The 23603-nt window shown below is 45.1% G+C and overlaps 1 protein-coding gene across 4 annotated transcripts in view; it reads left to right on the forward strand.

Moving 5' to 3' along the window:
- The window catches only part of LOC115155015 (Krueppel-like factor 8), a 98519-nt gene that overhangs the window by 37501 nt on the left and 37415 nt on the right, over positions 1-23603 (forward strand). For 3 of the 4 annotated variants that reach the window (XM_029701798.1, XM_029701797.1, XM_029701799.1), the window contains exon 2: positions 21943-22158. In XM_029701798.1, the coding sequence (XP_029557658.1) occupies positions 21943-22158 (216 nt within the window). Of the gene's footprint in view, positions 1-21354; positions 21527-21942; positions 22159-23603 lie in introns of those variants that run through there. The other variant, XM_029701800.1, reaches the window with a different exon arrangement.

The following is a 23603-nucleotide window of genomic DNA, read 5'->3' on the forward strand; positions in this document are numbered from 1 at the left end:
GAAAACATTATATAAAGTGGCATTGTTTAAAGTCGCTAGTGATATATTTAATTTTATCAAGATGGCAAGATGCAGTAGATGGTATAGCGTACAGTATATACATATGAGATGAGTAATGTAGGGTATGTAAACATTATATAAAGTGGCATTGTTTAAAGTGGCTAGTGATACATTTATTACATCAATTTTTCCATTATTAAAGTGGCTAGAATTGAGTCAGTATGTTGGCAGCAGCCACTCATTGTTAGTGATGGCTATTTAACAGTCTGATGGCCTTGAGATAGAAGCTGTTTTTCAGTCTCTCGGTCCCCACTTTGATGCAACTGTACTGACCTCGCCTTCTGGATGATAGCGGGGTGAACAGGTGGTGGCTCGGTTGGTTGTTGTCCTTGATGATCTTTTTGGCATCCCTGTGACATCGGGTGGTGTAGGTGTCCTGGAGGGCAGGTAGTTTGCACCCGGTGATGCGTTGTGCAGACCTCACTACCTTCTGGAGAGCCTTACGGTTATGGGCGGAGCAGCTGCCGTACCAGGCGGTGATACACTCCGACAACCCTGATGTCCTTGCCGTGTCTGAATCCTGGCTTAGGAAGGCCACCAAAAATTCTGAGATTTCCATCCCCAACTACAACATTTTCCAACAAGATAGAACTGCCAAAGGGGGAGGAGTTGCAATCTACTGCAGAGATAGCCTGCAGTAGGTCTATGCCCAAACAGTTCAAGCTTCTAATTAAAAAAATTAATCTCTCCAGAAATAAGTCTCTCACTGTTGCCGCCTGTTATAGACCCCCCTCATCTCCCAGCTGTGCCCTGGACACCATATGTGAATTTATTGCCCCCCATCTATCTTCAGAGTTCGTTCTGTTAGGTGACCTAAACTGGGATATGCTTAACACCCTGGCCGTCCTACAATCTAAGCTAGATGCCCTCAATCTCACACAAACCATCAAGGAACCCACCAGGTAAACCCTAAATCCATAAACATGGGCACCCTCATAGATATTATCCTGACCAACTTGCCCTCCAAATACACCTCTGCTGATTTCAATCAGGATCTCAGCGATCCCTCATTGCCTGCATCCATTATGGGTCCGCGGTCAAACGGCCACCCCTCATCACTGTCAAGCGCTCCCTAAAACATTTCTGCGAGCAGGCCTTTCAAATCGAACTGGCCCGTTTGTCCTGGAAGCATATTGACCTCATCTCGTCAGTTGAGGATGCCTGGATGTTCTTTAAAAGTAATTTCCTCACCATCTTAAATAAGCATGCCCCTTTCGAAAAATGTAGAACTAAGAACAGATATAGCCCTTGGTTCACTCCAGACCTGACTGCACTCGACCAGCACAAAAACATTCTGTGGCGTACTGCACTAGCATCGAATAGTCCCCGGGATATGCAACTTTTCAGGGAAGTCAGGAACCAATACATACAGTCAGTCAGGAAAGCAAAGGCTAGCTTTTTCAAACAGAAATGTGCATCCTGTAGCTCTAACTCCAAAAAGTTCTGGGGCACTGTAAAGTCAATGGAGAATAAGAGCACTGAGGCTAGGAAATACTGTCACCACCGATAAATCCATAATAATCGAGAATTTCAATAAGCATTTCTCTACGGCTGGCCATGCTTTCCTCCTGGCTACCCCAACCCCAAACAACAGCTCCGCCCCCCCCCCCCCCCCCCCCCCCACAGCTATTTGCCCAAGCCTCCCAGCTTCTCCTTTACCCAAATCCAGATAGCAGATGTTCTGAAAGAGCTGCAAAACCTGGGCCCGTACAAATCAGCTGGGCTAGACAATCTGGACCCTCTCTTTCTAAGATTATCTGCCACCATTGTTGCAAACCCTATTACTAGTCTGTTCAACCTCTTTTGTATCGTCCAAGATTCCTAAAGATTGGAAAGCTGCCGCGGTCATCCCCCTCTTCAAAGGGGGAGACACTCTAGACCCAAACTGTTACAGACCTATATCCATCCTGCCCTGCCTTTCTAAAGTCTTCAGAAGCAAAGTTAACAAACCATTAACAGCCAAGTTAACAACCAACCAAACAGACCATTTCAAATCCCATCGTACCTTCTCCGCTATGCAATCCGGTTTCCGAGCTGATCACGGGTGCACCTCAGTCACGCTCAAGGTACTAAACGATATCATAACCGCCATCAATAAAAGACAGCACTGTGCAGCCGTCTTCATCGACCTGGCCAAGGCTTTCGACTCTGTCAATCACTGTATTCTTGTCGGCAGACTCAATAGCCTTGGTTTCTCAAATGACTGCCTCGCCTGGTTCACCAACTACTTCTCAAATAGAGTTCAGTGTGTCAAATCGGAGGGCCTGTTGTCCGGACCTCTGGCAGTCTCTATGGGGGTACCACATGAGGACTTCGCCTCATTATAAACATGAAAGCCATTGGAAACAGTGGAAGGCTGAACATAATTTTTTGGGGGATGGTTTGTCATCTGGGTTTCGCCTGCCATATCAGTTCTGTTATACTCAGACATCATTTTAACAGTTTTAGAAACTTTAGAGTGTTTTCTATCCAAATCGACCAATTATATGCATATCCTAGCTTCTGGGCCTGAGTAACAGGCAGTTTACTTTGGGCACACTTTTCATCCGGATGTGAAAATACTGCCCTCTACCCAAGAGAGGTTAAGTTCCTTGCTCAGAAGATGAGAATATATGAAAGCTGGAGGTTCCTTTTAACATGAGTCTTCAATATTCCCAGTTAAGAAGTTTTTGGTTGTAGTTATTATAGGAATTATAGGACTATTTCTCTCTATACCATTTGTATTGCATTTACCTTTGACTGTTGGGTGGTCTTATAGGGACTTTAGTATTGCCAGCCTAATCTCGGGAGTTGATAGGCTTGAAGTCATAAACAGCGCTGTGCTTCAAGCATTGCGAAGAGCTGCTGGCAAACGCAGGAAAGTGCTGTTTGAATGAATGCTTACGAGCCTGCTGCTGCCTACCACCGCTCAGTCAGACTGCTCTATCAAATCATAGACTCAATTATAATATAATAAGACACAGAAATACGAGCCTTATGTCATTAATATGGTCAAATCTGGAAACTATCATTTCGAAAACAAAACGTTTATTCTTTCAGTGAAATACGGAACCGTTACGTATTTTATTGAACGAGTGGCATCCCTAAATATAAATATTCCTGTTACATTGCACAACCTTCAATGTTACATCATAATTATGTAAAATTTGGGCAAATTAATTATGGTCTTTGTAAGGAAGAAATGGCCTTCACACAGTTCGCAACGAGCCAGGCGGCCCAAACTGTTGCATATACCTTGACACTGCTTACACTGAACCCAAGAGAAGTGACACAATTTCCCTAGTTAATATTGCCAGCTAACATGAATTTCTTTTAACTAAATATGCAGGTTTAAAAAATATATACTTGGGTATTGATGCTTATGGTTAGGTACATTGATGCAAACGATTGTGCTTTTTTCACGAATGCGCTTTTGTTAAATCATTACCCGTTTTGGCAAAATGAAGTAGGCTGTGATTCGATGATAAATTAACAGGCACCACATTGATTATATGCAACGCAGTACAAGCTAGTTAACCTAGTAATATCATCAACCATGTGTAGTTAACTAGTGATTATGTTAAGATTGATTGTTTTTTTGAAAAGATACGTTTAATGCTAGCTAGCACCTTACCTTAGCTCCTTGCAGCACTCTCGTAACAGGTAGCCAGCCTGCCACGCAGTCTCCTCGTGGAGTGCAATGTAATCGGCCAAAATCGGCATCCACAAATGCCGATTACCGATTGTTATGAAAACTTGACATCGGCCGTAATTAATCTGCCATTTTTATTAATCGGTCAACCTCTAATCACAAGGGTACTTGTGTCGCATGACGCACTTGTATTCTGAGGTCTTGCCTGACAAGCTGTGAAAACTGCAAGTGAACAGTGAATTTAATGATTTTTGGAGGTCCCTATACCATTGCAATCACATTGCTGGACAGGTTATGATAGCCACCTTTGCTCCTTCTGGTAGGTCCCGGCATCCATTCATGACAAGGGAATCAGTCTGGCACCCAACTGTGCACTTTGTCTAACAGAAAAACAGGGTCAACGATTGTCATCATCCCTCAATTATGAACATAGCTTGAGAAAAGAATGTATTTGCAGGCTAACGTTAGCCAGCGAGCTAGTTAGGTAGCTAGCTAGTTAGGTAGCTAGCTAGCTAATGCTAGTTATGCTAGGAATGATATTGATAATGATTATCAAAAATATACATAACCAGCAGTCTATGGTTTAGCTACTGGTATACTCACCACCACTGGGGACCAACGAAATCCAACCACCGATTCCGCAAGATAGGGACCTTCAGCAGGGCATGCAAACCATAGTTGGTCAATACGTATAGCTAGGACTTTTCAGTCTCAAACAACCGTGACCTTTGAACTCGCTGGGGGCAATGAAACAACGGATCCCCATTCAAAGAAGGGAAGTGGATGGGCGATTTGCACGTGGAGCTTGGCAAAAGGGGGCATAATTTGTTGACATAATTGTATAATCTAAACCCAACCTTAATTTACTCATTGTGACGCACTGAGGTTCCAAACTCCGTTTTGGACGAGACTGGCTTTATGACCAAAATGATCCAATTCACACTTTGTAGGCAATGTTTACACCAGAATAAATGTTTCTGTATCATATCGATGCCACAGGCCGTTTTTAAAAGGGATTAGTTGGTTTTAGGGGCAGTCGCTCTTTAAGAACCACTGCCAAAGCCAGGCAGAAAGGGATAGACGGGGAAAGAGTGAGAGAGGGGGGGACAGAGAGAGAGGGACAGGGTGGGACCGGGAGAGGGTGGGACCGGGAGAGGGAGTGACTGAGGGAGGCAGAGAGGAGGATACACATGTAAGGTCACATCTGTGTGGGGTTGGCTTGGGGGGTGGGGGATGGGGAAGCAAAGAGGGAAAAAAGAGAGAGAGAGAGCGAGAGAGAGAGAGCCAAATGTATGACCATATTAGAGAGACAGCGAGGTTAGTGACACACAGCGGAGGAGGCAGTCAGTGACGTAGTGGTGCTCTCTTTCTATCCTGTCCCATTGCTCTCTCCTTCTTGCTGCCCACCCTCTCTCTCTCTCTCCCTTCTGTCGCTCTGTGTGTTAGTGCAGTTGGCCATATGCAGGACAGAGGGGCAGGGAGGGAACAAGGGAGGGATGGCGTTGGCTGGTACAGAACACTGTGTGCCCCAGGGCTGCCCTTACAGCACACACACTGCCCTGACATACAAAATTAAAATGTAGACAGTGCCTTCAGAAAGTATTCATACCCCTTGACTTAATTCCACATATTGTTTTTTTTTTATATATTTATTTTACCTTTATTTAACTAGGCAAGTCAGTTAAGAACAAATTCTTATTTTAAATGACGGCCTAGGAACAGTGGGTTAACTGCCTTGTTCAGGGGCAGAACGACACATTTTTACCTTGTCAGCTCGGGGATTCGATCTTGCAACCTTTCAGTTACTAGTCCAACGCACCACTCGGCTACATGCCGTTGTTACAGCCTGAATTCAAAATGAATTACATAATTGTTCTCTCTCACCCATCTACACACAATACCCCATAATAACAAAGAAAAAACATGTTTTTAGAAATTCTCTGCGAATTGAAATGCAGAAATATCTCATTTGCATAAGTATTCACACCTCTGAATCAATACATGTTAGAATCACCTTTGGCACCGATTTACAGTTAAGTCTTTCTGGGTACGTCTCTAAGAGCTTTGCACACCTGGATTGTACAATAGTTGCACATTATTATTTTAAAACATTTTCAAGCTCTGCCAACTTGGTCATTGCTCATTATTGGAAAGCCATTTTCAAGTCTTGCCTTAGATTTTGGAGACAATGTATTTTGAAATTCACTGCTTGACTGAGGGACATTACAGATGTGTGTGTGTGTGTGTGTGTGGGGGTACAGAGATGAGGTAATCATTACAACATTATGTTAAACACTTATTGCACACAGAGTGAATCCATGCAATTTATTATGTGACTTGTTAAGCATATTTTTACTCCTGAACTTATTTAGGCTTGCCATAACAAAGGGGTTGAATACTTATTAAAAACATAATTCCACTTTGACATTATGGGGTGTTGTGTGTAGGCCAGTCACTTTGACATTATGGGGTGTTGTGTGTAGGCCTGTGGCATTAATCTAAATGTAATACATTTTTAAATTCAGGATGTAACACAACATTTGGAAAATGTGATGGGTTGTGAATACTTTCTGAAGGCACTGTATTTAAAACGGCACACAGGCACACGTTCATACACACACACATATAAGTACATACACACATGGGCATGCAGACCCACACAGACACACTCATGTTAAACACTACATGTGCACACAGATACAGAGACACATGATGCACCTCCTCAGTAAACAGATGATGGTAAACACGCTCAAACACACACACACACACACACACACACACACACACACACACATTTCTATACTAAACAAAAATAAAAACGCAACATACAACAATTTCAAAGATTTGAAATAATTGAAATAAATTCATTATACCTTAATCTATGGATTTCACATGACTGGAAATACAGATATGCATCTGTTGGCCATAGACATCTTACAAAAAAAGAACCAGTCAGTATCTGGTGTGACCACCATTTGCCTCATGCGGCACGACACATCTCCTTTGCATAGAGTTGATCAGGCTGTTGATTGTAGCCTGTGGAATGTTGTCCCACTCCTCTTCAATGGCTGTGTGAAGTTGCTGGATATTTTCGGGAACTGGAACACGCTGTCATACACATCGATCCAGAGCATCCCAAACATGCTCAATCGTTTACATGTATGATGAGTATGCAGTAGATGTAAGAACTGGGACATTTTCAGCTTCCAGGAATTGCGTACAGATCCTTGCGGCATGGGGCCTTGCATTATCACGCTGAAACATGAGGTGATGAGTGGATGAATGTCACAACAATAGACCTCTGTGCATTCAAATTGCCATTGATAAAATGCAATTGTGTTCGTTGTCCGTAGCTTATGCCTGCCCATACCATATCCCCACTGCCACCATGGGGCACTCTGTTCACAACGTTGGCATCAGCAAACCGCTCTCCCACACGGTGCCATACACATGGTCTGCGGTTGTGAGGCCGTTTGAACGTACTGACACATTTTCTAAAGCGACTATGCGTATGGTAGAGAAATGAACATTAAATTCTGGCAACAGCTCTGGTGGACATTCCTTCAGTCAGCATGCCAATTGCACGCTCCCTCAACTTGAGACATCTGTGGCATTGTGTTGTTGTGACAAAACTGCACATTTTAGAGTCCCCGGCACAAGGTGCACCTGTGTGATGATCATGCTGTTTTATCAGCTTCTGGATAAACCACACCTGTCAGGTGGATGGCAAAGGAGAAATGCTCACTAACAGGGATGTAAACAAATTTGTGTGTATGGAAAATATCTGGGCTCTTTCTATTTCAGCTCATGAAAGATGGGACCAACACTTGATATGGTGTGTTTCTATTTGTGTTCAGTGTATATGTTGAGGGACTGTATGTAGTGAGAAGTAGCCACCTCGTACTGCTGGGTCTCAGCTAGTGTTCCTGGATATAATGTGTAACATGTACTGTATGTTCTACTACTATGCTAAACTGAGCCATGGCTGGGACATGGACATGGCTAGGGCAGGGGCTGGTTGGAGCAATAGATAGGAGGCTAGTGCAATTGTTAGGGGCTGGCAGGGTTGGGGCTGGGGTAATTGGCTGGGGCTGGTGGAGTTGACACACACACAGTGTGTGTATATATATATATATATATATATACTGCTCAAAAAAATAAAGGGAACACTTAAACAACACAATGTAACTCCAAGTCAATCACACTTCTGTGAAATCAAACTGTCCACTTAGGAAGCAACACTGATTGACAATAAATTTCACATGCTGTTGTGCAAATGGAATAGACAACAGGTGGAAATTATAGGCAATTACCAAGACACCCCCAATAAAGGAGTGGTTCTGCAGGTGGGGACCACAGACCACTTCTCAGTTCCTATGCTTCCTGGCTGATGTTTTGGCCACTTTTGAATGCTGGCTGGCGGTGCTTTCACTCTAGTGGTAGCATGAGACGGAGTCTACAACCCACACAAGTGGCTCAGGTAGTGCAGCTCATCCAGGATGGCACATCAATGTGAGCTGTGGCAAGAAGGTTTGCTGTGTCTGTCAGCGTAGTGTCCAGAGCATGGAGGCGTTACCAGGAGACAGGCCAGTACATCAGGAGACATGGAGGAGGCCGTAGGAGGGCAACAACCCAGCAGCAGGACCGCTACCTCCTCCTTTGTGCAAGGAGGAACAGAAGGAACACTGCCAGAGCCCTGCAAAATGACCTCCAGCAGGCCACAAATGTGCATGTGTCTGCTCAAACGGTCAGAAACAGACTCCATGAGGGTGGTACAAAAATGTATGAAATGTATGCACTCACTACTGTAAGTCGCTCTGGATAAGAGCGTCTGCTAAATGACAATTATTTTAATTTTTTTTAAATGGTATGAGGGCCCGACGTCGACAGGTGGGGGTTGTGCTTACAGCCCAACACCGTGCAGGACGTTTGGCATTTGCCAGAGAACACCAAGATTGGCAAATTCGCCACTGGCGCCCTGTGCTCTTCACAGATGAAAGCAGGTTCACACTGAGCACATGTGACAGACGTGACGGTGTCTGGAGGCGCCGTGGAGAACCTTCTGCTGCCTGCAACATCCTCCATCCAGCATGACCGGTTTGGCGGTGGGTCAGTCATGGTGTGGGGTGGCATTTCTTTGGGGGGCCGCACAGCTCTCCATGTGCTCGCCAGAGCTAGCCTGACTGCCATTAGGTACCGAGATGAGATCCTCAGACCCCTTGTGAGACCATATGCTGGTGCGGTTGGCCCTGGGTTCCTCCTAATGCCAGACAATGCTAGACCTCATGTGGCTGGAGTGTGTCAGCAGTTCCTGCAAGAGGAAGGCATTGATGCTATGGACTGGCCCGCCTGTTCCCCAGACCTGAATCCAATTGAGCACATCTGGGACATCATGTCTCGCTCCATCCACCAACGCCACGTTGCACCACAGACTGTCCAGGAGTTGGTGGATGCTTTAGTCCAGGTCTGGGAGGAGATCCCTCAGGAGACCATCCGCCACCTCATCAGGAGCATGCCCAGGCGTTGTAGGGCCACACACACTACTGAGCCTCATTTTGACTTGTTTTAAGGACATTACATCAAAGTTGGATCAGCCTGTAGTGTGGTTTTCCACTTTAATTTTGAGTGTGACTCCAAATCCAGACCTCCATGGGTTGATAAATTGGATTTCCATTGATTATTTTTGTGTGATTTTGTTGTCAGCACATTCAACTATGTAAAGAAAAAAGTTTTTAATAAGATTATTTCTTTCATTCAGATCTAGGATGTGTTGTTTAAGTGTTCCCTTTATTTTTTTGAGCAGTATAGATAGATAGATAGATAGATGGTGTACAGACTGCTGGATAGAGGATGATCTGAGGAGGTTGGAGGTCCATAATATCCATAGGAAGAGAGGGAGGGCTCAGACATGAAGAATTGTGTGAAAACTATCAGCAGTCAGACGTTACAGCGTGTGGTCTGAAGTGATCACGCCTGGGTGCTTGCGTGTGTACTGTCCTCTCTCCAGTCACATCCCTCCCCCTTGACACAGTTATAGAGAGGGAGCTTTATTGCCCCACCCCACCCCGTCTCTCCTTCCCTCCCCCATGTCAAGCCTCCTGTTACTGAGGCTGCACACCTCGCCCCCCTTCCTTCTGACCCCGCCCCTACTCCACCTTGAGAGAGAGCCTGACTTTTTCTGCAAAAAAAATGTAATACAATTTTTTTTGCAAAGACTTACAGAGGATACTACCCTCTACAACAACCTTCACTCCAAATCAAAATTCCAAACCTAAAACCTTGATTTTTGACAGAACCTGGAAGGATTCTTACTACCAAGGACGATCCTGAAAAAATGTCTAGCAAACCAAAATGTATTATTTTATTATTTATTTTTAATGTAACCTTTATTTAACTAGGCAAGTCAATTAAGAACAAATTCTTATTTACAATGACGGCCTACAAACCAAAACCTGCAGAACAAGCACAGCAGAGACTTGGAAATACCATTCAACCCAAAACTGAAAGAGTAATGTTCAGTCTAAAGCTACTTCTGAAGACAAAAAGTAAAATACATTACAATAATCTGTAGATACTGTATTTTGTTATATAAAGACTTAAATTAAGCCTACCAATCTACCAAGTTTGTTAAAACAGGACAGATGTCCTGGCTGCAACAGGACAGATGTCCTGGCTGCAACTTCAATTTGCACCAAGGTGTGAAAGCCCTATAACCCAACAATAGTAGCAGAGAATCGCAGCCTCCTAAATGCAGAGGCCTCTGAGGCCCCCTGATCCATGTCTTTTCCCTGTGCAGAGGTCATCATAGTACAGTACCCATTGGGATATAAAAAGAACACTGCCTGGAGTAAGTATAAAATAAGCTCCTCGAGGACAAGCCAGAGACACTATTTTCTGACTGTTACAAAGATGGGAGCATAAGCAACTTCTTTTCCACACAGACCCCTGGCATGGCACAGTGCTATAAGAACACACTACCCCTCTGTCAAGAGCGGGTGGAAGAGAGGGGAGCTCAGGGTGGAATACAGTTTCAGCAGGACTTTTGAGGGATCAAAGAGAGGGCAGACCGCACAGACACATAAAACAGACCAGCACAACCCCCCCCCCCCCCCCAACAAGGCCCGGAGGGCTGAAGGGGGACAGTCTGGGAGAGCAGGCTGCACTCTGGACTGAGGCGAGAGAACGAAGGAGAGATAGGAACACAGCAACAGCACTGAAGGAGGAGGTGAGAAAGGTGGGACAGAGAACAGAAAGCAGCCACTTCCCCAGAGAAGACAGCAGAACAGCCAACCTCAGACCTGGACCACAACCTCAACACCACACAGGACCCACCCCACCCCCTCTTAAAAAATCCAAATCAACTTTATTGGTCACGTACACAGATTTGCAGATGCAATGAAATGCTTGTGTTTCTAGCTCCAACAGTGCAGTAATACCTAGCAATAATGTTAATAACATTAAGAAATATCAGAATGAGCAATGCCAGAGACAGGAATATATATATCAATCACACACACACACACACACACACACACACACACACACACACACACACACAGTACCAGCAGGTAGCCTTTTGGTTAGAGCGTTGGGCCACTAACCGAATGGTTGCTGGATCGAATACCTGAGCTGACAAAGTAAAAACATATACATGATCAATTACAAATCTTATCAGTTATTAAAGACTACCAGAACCCACTGGGGTTGTCCAATTGCATTAAAGGAACTACAGGACAAAATATAAACCCTCCAAACCAAAAAGGCCTGTGTTGTTGATGGTATCCTAAGTGAAATGATAAAATATACAGACCACAAATTGTAATTGGCTATACTTCAACTCTTTAACATCATCCTCAGCCCTAGCCCCATGCCCAAGCCATGTAGGGGGAGGCAGGAGGGGTGGGTGGTGAGTGGACTCCAGCCTTACAGCTCCAGTGATTGTGTAACGGATTGCTATGAACCTCACAGCCCCCTCCCTTTTTCCTCTCTACTGCCCTCTCCTCTCTCTCCTACTACCCCTCTAGCTCTCTGTTCTCTCTCCTACTACCCCTCTAGCTCTCTGTTCCCTCTCTCTCCTACTACCCCTCTAGCTCTCTGTTCCCTCTCTCTCCTACTACCCCTCTAGCTCTCTGTTCCCTCTCCTCTCTCATACCAGTACAGTATCTTATTTTTCTTATCGTCTCCTGTGGCCACTCCACTCTCCTCTTTCTTCGCCCTTCTCTCATCTCATCCTTCCCCTCCTCCCCCTCTTCTCCTCTCACCCAGTGCTCTAGGTGTCATACGGAGGAAAAGCAAACTTATGAGCCTAGTAGACCCTAAGACTAGAGCCTAGAGACCTCCCTCCCTCATCCGCCTGCAGAACCTAAGACTAGAGCCTAGAGACCTCCCTCCCTCATCCGCCTGCAGAACATAAGACTAGAGCCTAGAAACCTCCCTCCCTCATCTGCCTGCAGAACCTAAGACTAGAGCCTAGAAACCTCCCTCCCTCATCCGCCTGCAGAACCTAAGACTAGAGCCTAGAAACCTCCCTCCCTCATCCGCCTGCAGAACCGAAGACTAGAGCCTAGAAACCTCCCTCCCTCATCCACCTGCAGAACCTAAGACTAGAGCCTAGAAACCTCCCTCCCTCATCCGCCTGCAGAACATAAGACTAGAGCCTAGAAACCTCCCTCCCTCATCTGCCTGCAGAACCTAAGACTAGAGCCCAGAGACCTCCCTCCCTCATCCGCCTGCAGAACATAAGACTGGAGCCTAGAAACCTCCCTCCCTCATCCGCCTGCAGAACATTAGACTGGAGCCTAGAAAGTGTGTGTGTGTGTGTGTGTGTGTGTGTGTGTGTGCGTGTGCGTGTGTGCGTGCGTGCGAGACAGAGTTTTATTATGTGTCTGTCTGTGTTCTCTTGGCTGTGGTCTTCTATTTGTGTCAGCCGTGTCATCTGTGAGTTGCGATGGTAAACCATGAACTGTCTGTCTTCATACTGAACCAAGATGAAGTCACGGTACAGTTACAGTAGACAGAACATACTGTCACTTCCTTCATTGTGGATCTATCCCATTTTCCTCACCTCATAGTCAATGGCAATTTTTTATATTTAATTTTTTATTTCACCTTTATTTAACCCGGTAGGCCAGTTGAGAACAAGTTCTCATCTGCGACTTGGCCAAGATAAAGCAAAGCAGTTCGACACAAACAACACAGAGTTACACATGGGATAAACAAACGTACAGTCAATAACACAATAGAAAAATCTATGTACAGTGTGTGCAAAAGTAGTAAGATTAGGGCGGTAAGGCAATAAAATCGGCCATAGAGGCGAAATAATTACAATTTAGCATTAACACTGGAGTGATATATGTGCAGATGATGATGTGCAAGTAGAGATACTGGGGTGCAAAAGAGCAAGAATATAAATAACAATATGGGGATGAGGTAGTTGGATGGGCTATTTACAGATGGGCTGTGTGCAGGTACAGTGATCGGTAAGCTTTAAGATATAAGTCTCCAGCTTCAGTGATTTTTGCAATTCGTTCCAGTCATTGGCAGCAGAGAACTGGAAGGAAAGGCGGCTAAAGGAGGAATTGGCTTTGGGGGTGACCAGTGAGATATACCTGCTGGAGCGCGTGCTACGGGGTGGGTGTTGCTATGGTGACCAGTGAGCTAAGGCGGGGCTTTACCTAGCAAAGACTTATAGATGACCTGGAGCCAGTGGGTTTGGTGACGAATATGTAGCGAGAGCATACAGGTTGCAGTGAGAGCATACAGGTCGCAGTGGTGGGTAGTATATGGGGCTTTGGTGACAAAACAGATGGCACTGTGATGGGCCTTGTGTCACTGTGTGCTGTTAAAGACACAATGGTCCCAGAGACTCCTGTGTCCAGTTTTGTGTCTGTGGGATATAGGCGTGTGTGTTCCAGACGACAGGCCACACTGTGCCCACGTGCGGTACCCACAGGGAGGGACACAGCCAGGCAGCCACGAGGTGTGGAGACAGGGGAGGAGAGGGGGAGCAGTAGGGACAGGGGAGGAGAGGAGAGGAGCGAAGAGCACTGACCCAAATAGTCACTCTGTTCCCCCCTCTCCCTCTCTGTCACACACGGTCCTCCCCCTCTCACACTCATCACGCTCTCTCTTTTTCGTCATCTTTTTTTCTGCCCCTCCCTCCCCCTCTCTCTCTCCCTCCCTCTGTAACTTCCTGTAGTGGGAAAAGCAGGGCTGGGATCACACCCACCCCACCCTCTCGCCACCCTCTCCTCCCTCCCCCTCTCTCTCTGTAACTTCCTGTAGTGGGAAAAGCAGGGCTGGGATCACACCCACCCCACCCTCTCCTCCCTCCCCCTCTCTCTCTGTAACTTCCTGTAGTGGGACAAGCAGGGCTGGGGTCACACCCACCCCACCCTCTCCTCCCTCCCGCCCTCTCTCTGTAACTTCCTGTAGTGGGACAAGCAGGGCTGGAGTCACACCCACCCCACCCTCTTTATTCCTGGAACTCCCCAGTGTGAGGTCCCAGGGGAGGGGAGACACAAAAGCATACCCCACATACCCTTTGCCCCCATGTCTCTCTCTCTTTCTCTCTGACACATGCATACAAACAGTCCCCCAAGCCCCTTGCCCCCTCAGCTGGCATCTCAGCTCTCTCTTCTCAAAGCGCTGGGTGAACACAGGAAGTAGCTTAGTACAGATAGAGAGAAAGGGGGAGAATCTCAATTGCATACTCATTGCGTCCTCTTCCTCGCCTCTTTCTCAAAACCCATTGGAGGAGAAGGTCAGAGGGGAGGGACCGCTGGCTTTCTCATCCAATGAGTTTTGAGAAGGAGGCAAGGAGAGAGGAGTATGCAATTGAGATTCTCCCAGTGGAAGAGAAGGGAGGGAGAGGGGAAGCTAGCCTAGTTAGCCTTCCTGACTGACTCTTTGTGGATCTACTGCTCTCTGTTGTGGTTAGCTAGCTAGTCAGAGGTGTCGCATCACATTGAGCTCACTGCTTACTTTTGTGACTATAGAGGGGTCTCTGTTCCTCTACAATGGGCATTGGGAGAGGACAGCATGTGTGAAGGGGGAGGGGTGTGTGTGGGGGGGAGGTGTGTATGTAGTTGGGGGATGGTGTGTGTGTGTGTGTGTGTGTGTGTGTGTAGTGGAGGCAGGGGTGTGTGTGCATATAGTGGGAGGATGTGTGTGAGTGGAGCCACACCTAGGCTGATTGGGGGACCACACCTCGGTGAGGAATCTGCTGCAGCTGGGTCACATGTCTGCCCCTCCTCCTCCCTCCTTCCCCAACCCCACCCCCACACCTAAACAGTTCCATATTGCAGCCAACTCTTTCTCTCTCAATTCAATTCAATGGGCTTTATTGGCATGGGAAACATGTTTACATTAGGTTGTATTTACAGTGGTGTTTGTTCTTCACTGGTTGCCCTTTTCTTGTGGCAACGGGTCACAAATCTTGCTGCTGTGATGGCACACTGTGGTATTTCACCCAGTAGATATGGGAGTTTATCAAGATTGGAATTGTTTTCAAATTCAAGTCTGTGTAATCTGAGGGAAATATGCTACAGAGCCTTCAGAAAGTATTCACACCCCTGGACTTTATCCCCATTTGTTGTGTTACTAAATGGGATTAAACTGTCATTTATTGCTAGTGATCTGCACAAAATACTCTTGATGTCAAAGTGGGAAAAAACCACTCATACACATCATGACTAGATAAGTATTCAACCCCCTGAGTTAATACATGTTAGAATCACATTTGGCAGCGATTACAGCTGGGAGTGTTTCTGGGTAAGTCTCTAAGAGCCTTCCACACCTGGATTGGGCAACATTTGCCCATTTTATTACCTTCTAAATTCTTCTTCAAGCACTGTCAAATTGGTTGTTGATCATTGCTAGCTTCTACTAAGCTAACATATGGGATTGTATTAAGATGGTCACATATTTAAGCCCTTATTTTTGTTAGAATCATCTACCTCCATACTTCCATTCATTTGTATGGGTTAGCTTCAGATGAGTCCCATGACACTTGTGTTGGTTGTAGAGCAAAACGGAGAACACCATCTGTTTGTGAGTCTCCCCTTTACACAGTGGGTTGATATTTTCTGGATGTCTCATGGTCTGACAAACACCGCTATAGCTCGGCCACCTTCCACCGCAGATGCGGAAGGCCGACAGGCGGATGCAGCCAATCCAAAAAAACATATCTCTAGTTTAAACTGACACATTTTGTTGGGGATTGTTTTATTATGTTACTTAGATAAACGCACGGGTGTGTCAGACTCTTAAGGATTGGTATTTTTTATTTCTATATATTTTTTGGTACTTTTACCCCTTTTTCTCCCCAATTTTTGATATCCAATTGGTAGTTAAAGTCTTGTCCCATCAGCCGCAGCCCTACGGACTAAGGAGAGTCAAAGGTCAAGAGCCTTGCATCCTCTGAAACACGACCCCGCCAAGCCGCACTGCTTCTTGACACACTGCTCGCTTAACCCAGAAGCCAGCCGCACCAATGTGTCGAAGGAAACACCATCCAGCTGGACATTTTACTACATATTTTGAAGCATGTCTTACCTCGCTTTAAAGTAGCCTCGCCAAAATGTAACCAAAAATGCAGGAGAGACAAATACAATATGACGTCCATCTAACCTGGAGGAGGAAATGATTGTCCTAAAACAAACAAACGTAGCACTGACCCAATGATAGACTGAATATGCACACTCACCGGGGAGATGGCTGATGTACTCTAGTGGTGCCAATAACTTTTCGCTCAATTAAGTTGAGAATTTTTATAATTAAAAGACAGTTTGGAGTCTTTTCATTGTCTTCTATTTACAGCAATAGCCATTTCATTTTCCAAACTGTTTTTCTGCGATTACATTTTTTTATGTTGCGATATACCTGGCTGGGTCTCTCTGCTTTTCACTGGCAGTCATAACTCACCAATAATCTATTTGGTATTTGCTGCATGCTCTGCCCAAATTGCGGGCCCTTCCAACTGTAGGCTATGAAGTGTGGCCTGTGTGGCCAAATCATGCTTTCTGATGTAGTACCCTATTTTGAATCATTTTATTTACATATGTAAATAAGCTATTTAGGCTATATAATTTTGGCAGTTTAATTCAATGTACTTTTAGGGAAAGCTTCCCCTAGCCATACAGAAGTGCCACCTAACATCTCATGGGAATTCGGTAAGAATGATGAACGCCGTTGCATTGGAGTTGCATGTTCTGTTAACATGAATTAACATAAACTTAATGTGATTTCTGGCATTCTGAGCACCGTGGGTGGATGCCCTAATCAGGTTGCGCAACCGATGCATATGAATCCAGGACATGTCCGGTAAATGAAAATGGTGCCGGACACAAATTTTCCGGCCCCACAGTTTCCTAAGGAAATCCTGATGTGTGTGCATGTTATGTGTGTGTGTGTGTGTGTTGGAGTGTCAGTGAGTGTGTAGAGTCCTGTAGGTGTGCATAGAGACAAAGCAACAAAATGTTTAAATGCATGCGTCAACTCAGTCCACGTAGCCATTCTGTTAGCTATTTAAATAGTCTCATGACTTGGGGATAGAGGATGTTCAGGAGCCTATTGGTGTCAGACTTGCCGTGTGGAAGCAAAGAGAACAGTCTCCTTTCACAGCGCCTGATATAGAGGTCCTGGATGGCAGGGAGCTCGGCCCCAGTGACGTTTTGGGGTGTCCGCACCACCCTCTGTAGCGCCATGCGATCGAGGGCGGTGCTGTTGACATACCAAGCTTAGAGTGAGTCCAGGTAATTATTTTTTATACTCCTCAACTTATTTAGTCTTGCCATAACAAAGGGGTTGACGTTTCAGCTTTTCATTTATGCTTCATTTGTACACTTATCTAAAAACATAATTCCACTTTGACGTCATGGGGAATTGTGTGTAGGCCAGTGACAAAAATCTCAATTTAATCAATTTTAAATTCAGGTTGTAACTCAACAAAATGTGGAAAATGTCAAGGGGTGTGAATACTTTCTGAAGGCACTGTATGTGTCTCTAATATTGTCATACATTTGGCAGGAGGTTAGGAAGTGCACCTCAGTCTTCTCTCGAGAACCAGGTCTGCCTACGGTGGCCTCTCTCAATAGCAAGTCTATGCTCACTGAGTCTGTACATAGTCAAAGCTTTCCTTAATTTTGGTGAAGGACAGAGGGGGGCCTGACTTAAAAAATTGCAGAGTAATAACAAAAATAGAAAATCATGAGCAGTCAAATGAATGCTTTAGTGAATCTAGTGTTAACAGAGATACCACTGTGACTGACCATTTCCTAAACAAGTCTATATAACATACTGCTTTTAGAATTGTAATACCATAAACAGAACTGGAGTTATAACCAGTTTTAAGAGGGCATGTCATTTTTTAAAAGGTTTTCCCCCATTGCCCCTCCTCCCGACAGTGGAAGGTGCCGTGCCCAGTTGATAGTCACCCTGATAATTTCCTCAACTGAACATAAACTATACCCAAACTAATTTCACACATATAACAGATGAAATAAATGGAGTCGAGTATGATTGGGGAGAATGGGTGAGTTGATGAGCAGGGGAAGCGAACGATGCATAATTATGTAATCACCAGCTATGAATGAAGAACAGGGCTGGCCATTCTATTGTATTGATACTGTATATTCTAATTCTGATCTCAAAATGGTATGTACCCTATATCAATCCACGTGTCACTGTAGCAGTCTTATCGGTCGACTCCTACACAGTGAGAGTGTCCGGAATTTACAATGGCAAAAAGACCAAGACGAATGGATGCACGTGCTGCGTCAGCGTTGCTACAACATCCGACTGAAAACCACTCAGGTGGTGGGGAAGAAATGAATCATGACATCTCTGATGATTATTCTTCTGATTCTGGGCCTCCGTCTGAACCTATACATGCGAGGCCTAAGCGTTAAAAAGCCAGAACGGTGCTCACTGAGCAGGTGCCCGCGCCACCACCATTAGAAAGGGATGGCACCGTTTGGATAGAATAAGCCGGTGACAATGCTACGGGCCGATTATCAGCACTAAATGTCATCACTGAGCGAGCAGGCCCTACATCTCAAGCTAAAATCAATATCGGCAATGCACTCGTTGTTTATGTGGCATGGACGTACAGCCCACTGTACTGTGGCTGAGGTGCACAGGGAGCAAGGAGACACTGCCTGAGACCTGTCTGTTGATGAGCTGGAAGCGTTCATTTCAATCTTGTATGTGCGTGGAGCATTCGGTGGAACGCGCGTGTGTATGGAGAGCTTCTGCTCAGACATGTATGTACCATTCTTTAGAGAAACCACGTCACGGAATCGTTCCAGAGAGATCATGCGTTACCTCCATTTTGATGATAAAGAAACGAGAACGTGACGCCTGGAAACATACACATTTGCCATGGAATCCGACGTTTGGAACAAGTGCAGACAATACTTGACTGTTTGACTGCTGTCATATCGACACTTTTATATTCATTACAATGCCATTATTGGTTTTGTGCAGATTTTCACTATTTATCAAGCACACTTGTCACTACTGACGTTTTCACGCTCACCGCGCGTCTGTGGTTGGGGTATTTTATTTAGTCGTTATAAAAAATAAGCTTTTTCCGTGTTTTAACCATATGCTTTCTGTTTCATAGTTGTAACAAAGGCATCCCACAAAAAGAATGTATTGAACACTTCAATTTTGGTGTTTTTTGTTTTGACATGCATCCTACAGTAACATAAACTAATGAACATGCTATTGTGTTATTTGAAATAAAATTTAAATCGTATTCTAATGTTAATCGTATTCTAACCGTCATAAACAACCAAATTATATCTTTTTTGCGATAGCATTTATGATATGTATTAATAACGCTGTTAAAATGTTGCTGTCAAAATGACTGCTTGTTAGATTGAAGGGGGGTTCCTCGTGGCCCAGCGGTTCTGGTGTTAAGGGTCAAATAGCATTCCAGTTTGCTTTTGGTTAGTTTTTTCAAATGGGTCAAGTAATTATCTTTGTTTTCTCATGATTTGGTTAGGTGTAATTGTGTTGCTGTCCTGGGGCTCTGTGGGGTTTGTTTGTGATCAGAGCCCCAGGACCAGCTTGCTGAGGTGATGATGATGATGTGCAAATAGACATACTGGGGTGCAAAAGAGCAAGAAGATAAATAACAATATGGGGATGAGGTAGTTGGATGGGCTATTTATTGATGGGCTATGTACAGGTGCAGTGATTGGTAAGCTGCTCTGACAGCTGATGCTTAAAGTTAGTGAGGGAGATATGAGTCTCCAGCTTCAGTGATTTTTGCAATTCGTTCCAGTCATTGGCAGCAGAGAACTGGAAGGAAAGGCGGCCAAAGGAAGTGTTGGCTTTGGGGGTGACCATACCTGCTGGAGCACTTGCTACGGGTGGGTGTTGCTATGGTGACCAGTGAGCTGAGATAAGGCAGGGCTTTACCTAGCAAAGACTTATAGATGACCTGGAGCCAGTGGGTTTGGCGACGAATATGTAGCGAGGGCCAGCCAACGAGAGCATACAGGTCGCAGTGGTGGGTAGTATATGGGGCTTTGGTGACAAAACGGATGACACTGTGATAGACTGCATCCAGTTTGTTGAGTAGAGTGTTGGAGGCTATTTTGTAAATGACATCGCATGCAGAGTTCTTGAAAAATAACCTTCATGTACAAAGCAAAACCCCAAGCAGTACATGCAGAGCAGAATTAGGACTATGCCCGCTAATGATCAAAATCCATAAAAGAGCTGTTTTTAAATGCTACAACCACCTGAAAGGAAGCAATGCCCACACATTTCACCACAAAGCCCTCATCTACAGAGAGATGAACCTAGAGAAGAGCCCCCTCAGCCAGCTGGTTCTGGTGCTCTGTTCACAAACAGACCCCACAGAGCCCCAGGACAGCAACACAACCAAATTATGAGAAAACAAAAAGGTAACTATTTGACACACTGGAAAGAATCAACTAAAAAACAGAGCAAATTGGAATGTTATCTGGCCCTAAACCCGAATACCTGACCACTGTGATGGACCCAAAATTAAGGAAATCCTTGACTATGTACAGATTCCGTGACCATGGTCTTGCTATTGAGAGAGATCGCCATAGAGAGAAGACAGGCTATGTGCCCACTGCCTGCAAAATGAGGTGGAATCTGAGCTGCAATTCCTGACCTCCTGCCAAATGTATGACCATATTAGAGACACATATTTCCCACAGATCATACCCACAAAGAATTTGAAAACAAATCAAACATTGATTGATAAACTCCCATATCTGTTTTGCGAAATAAAGCAATGTACCGTCACAGCAGCAAGATTTGTGACCCGTTGCTATGGAAACAGGGCAACCAGTGGAGCACAAACAGTGTAAATACAACCTATATTAATCTGCTTACTGATCTTCCTCTACTATTCCTATTACAACTATTTGCACATTGTTAATAACACTAGACCGTTAATAATAGTTTTTGGTTTCTCCTCACTTTTCTGTATTGTTTATTTCACTTGCTTTGGTAATTGAAAGAGTGTGTGCGTCTAGATTGTGTGAGTGTCTCTCTCTCCCTCCACTCCCCTCTGCTTCTAGAGAAGGGTGTGACTGCCTACCAGTGAGAGAGAGGGAGGGGACACAATACTTCTGTTGAGCTGCTTCTCTGTTTCTCTTTCGCTCTCATTCCCTCACTGGCAGGGCTAGGTTTAGGCTTTCTCTCTCTCTATCTCTCTCTCGCTCTCTCTCTACTTCTATGTCTCTTTCTCTTTTCCTCTCGCATAGGCCTACCCTTTATTGTATTTCTATTATTTGTCTTTCTGCATAGCACAGTTTTAGAGTAGTAGGCCTACCGTTTGAGAAGAGGGTAATGCTGGTTGTATTTGTGTGTCATTTCCTATTTTCTTACCTGTCTCTACTCCTCCTTTCCCTCCCCCTGTTCTCACCTCTCCTCTCTTATGGCTTTATCTTTCTCTTTGCCTCTCTCGACCTCTATCTCACCTCTCTACTGCTTTCTCTCTCTCTTTCACCCAACTCCTCCTCCTCTCATCTCTCTGTTTTGTATGTCAGGGTATGTAACAGTTGGCTAGCATGTCCTTTCTCCCTGTGTAGCAGTAGTCTAACTGTTCCCCTGTACAGATTACTGTGCCTCTCTCTTTCTCTCTCTCGCCGTTCTCTATATGTGTTATGTGTCTAACATGTAATCTCTTCCAGTGTAACTGTTTCTCTTCTCCATATGTGCTACTACTGGCTAACAGTCCTCTCTTTCCCTCTCCTCTGCAGTGCCAGTCGAGTCCTAAGAAGGCCAGCAGTGGTGCCAGCTCCCAGTCCCAACCACAACCCAAGGAGCCCCAAACCAAGAAGGAGCCCCAAACCAAGAAGGAGCCCCAACCCAAGGTTCCCAAGAAGGAACCCAAGACAGAGCCCCAGACCCAGGTGGAAGAAGAAGACATGCCCTCAGTACACATCAAACCAGAACCAGAAGAGGTGGAGTGCACGGTGAGAGAAGGAGAGGAATGGGGGAATTAGTTGGGGTAGAGGGACAGTGAGAAACAGCTCTGAATGGTTGTAGGTGTAGAGAGAGGCTGAAAGAAAATGGAGACCGGGTCTGTCTCTGGACTGTTAGAGAGGGTAGAGGAAAAGGTGGGGTGGTGATGACTGGCTGGAGAGGAAAGAGTGAGAGAGAGAAGGGTGGAGAGGGTGTGGACGGTTAGATAAGAAGAGTAAGGGCGGGGGAGGTTGGTGAAGAGAGGGAGAGAGATGGAGGAGGGGACCTGCAGAGTGGGGGGGGTTAGGACTGTGCAAACTAAGTTACAGAAAATTCTGAATAAAATGTTTGGTGTAGGACAGATTATTTGGAATAGGGAATCGTGGCAGCTTTAAATCAAATCAAAGTTTATTTGTCACGTGCGCCGAATACAACAGGTGTAGACCTTACAGTGAAATGCTTACTTACAGACCCTAACCAACAGTGCAATTTTTCAGTAAAAAATAGGTATTAGGTGAACAATAGATAAGTAAGGAAATAAAACAACAGTAAAAAGACAGTGAAAATAACAGTAGTGAGGCTATATACAGTAGCGAGGCTACATACAGGCATCGGTTAGTCGAGCTAATTGAGGTAGTATGTACATGACTGTATAGTTAAAGTGACTATGCATATATGGTAAACAGAGAGTAGCAACAGTGTACTTTATAGGCCTAAGTTACATTTCTATGTGCAAAGCCGTGAATGTAGAGAGAGGGGGGGGGGAGTTGGGTAAGCAATACAAGGTTACAGAGCTTCTAGAGAGAAATGTGTTGTGTAGAATAGATTCTCTGTCATGTGAACTAGGTAATCATGTTGGCTCTATAGGCCTGTGTTGCATTTCTATGTGGTACGTTGTGAATGGAGAGAGGGAGGGAGGAAGAGTTAGAGGGGGGAAAGGGATGGGCTGATGGGGCGGGGGCTGGGTGGGCCACCATTACATAAGTGCTCTTTAGAGAGGGGTGTGGCTGGGTTGTCGTGTGTGTGTGTGTTTGCCCACACCCTTGTTTGTGTTTGCCCACGCATACATGTTTGCCCGTGCCTGTGAGTGTGTGCACGTCTGTGTGTGTGTTGACCACCACTCGTGAGCTACCCAGTAAAGATTACTACAAGTTTCACGCCGTTGATCTATGGGTGAGTGGTGGGGCATTTCTGGGGCAGCGGACACTTTTTGGTAACATGATACCCTCGCGGGTCCCACTCCCATTCACAAGTGGGGCGATAGCAAAGTTTTTTTTATATTTTGTGTTGTATTGGTTTTGCCCCAAACATGACACTTTGTATTCAGGACAGAGCGTTAATTGTTTTGCCACAGTTTTTGCAGTATTACTTTATTGCCTTGTTGCAAACAGGATGCATGTTTTGGAATATTTTTATTCTGTACAAGCTTCCTTCTTTTCACTCCTTTTCTGTACAG

The sequence above is a fragment of the Salmo trutta genome, chromosome 19, assembly GCF_901001165.1.
Source record: "Salmo trutta chromosome 19, fSalTru1.1, whole genome shotgun sequence".
Lineage (NCBI taxonomy): Eukaryota > Metazoa > Chordata > Actinopteri > Salmoniformes > Salmonidae > Salmo > Salmo trutta.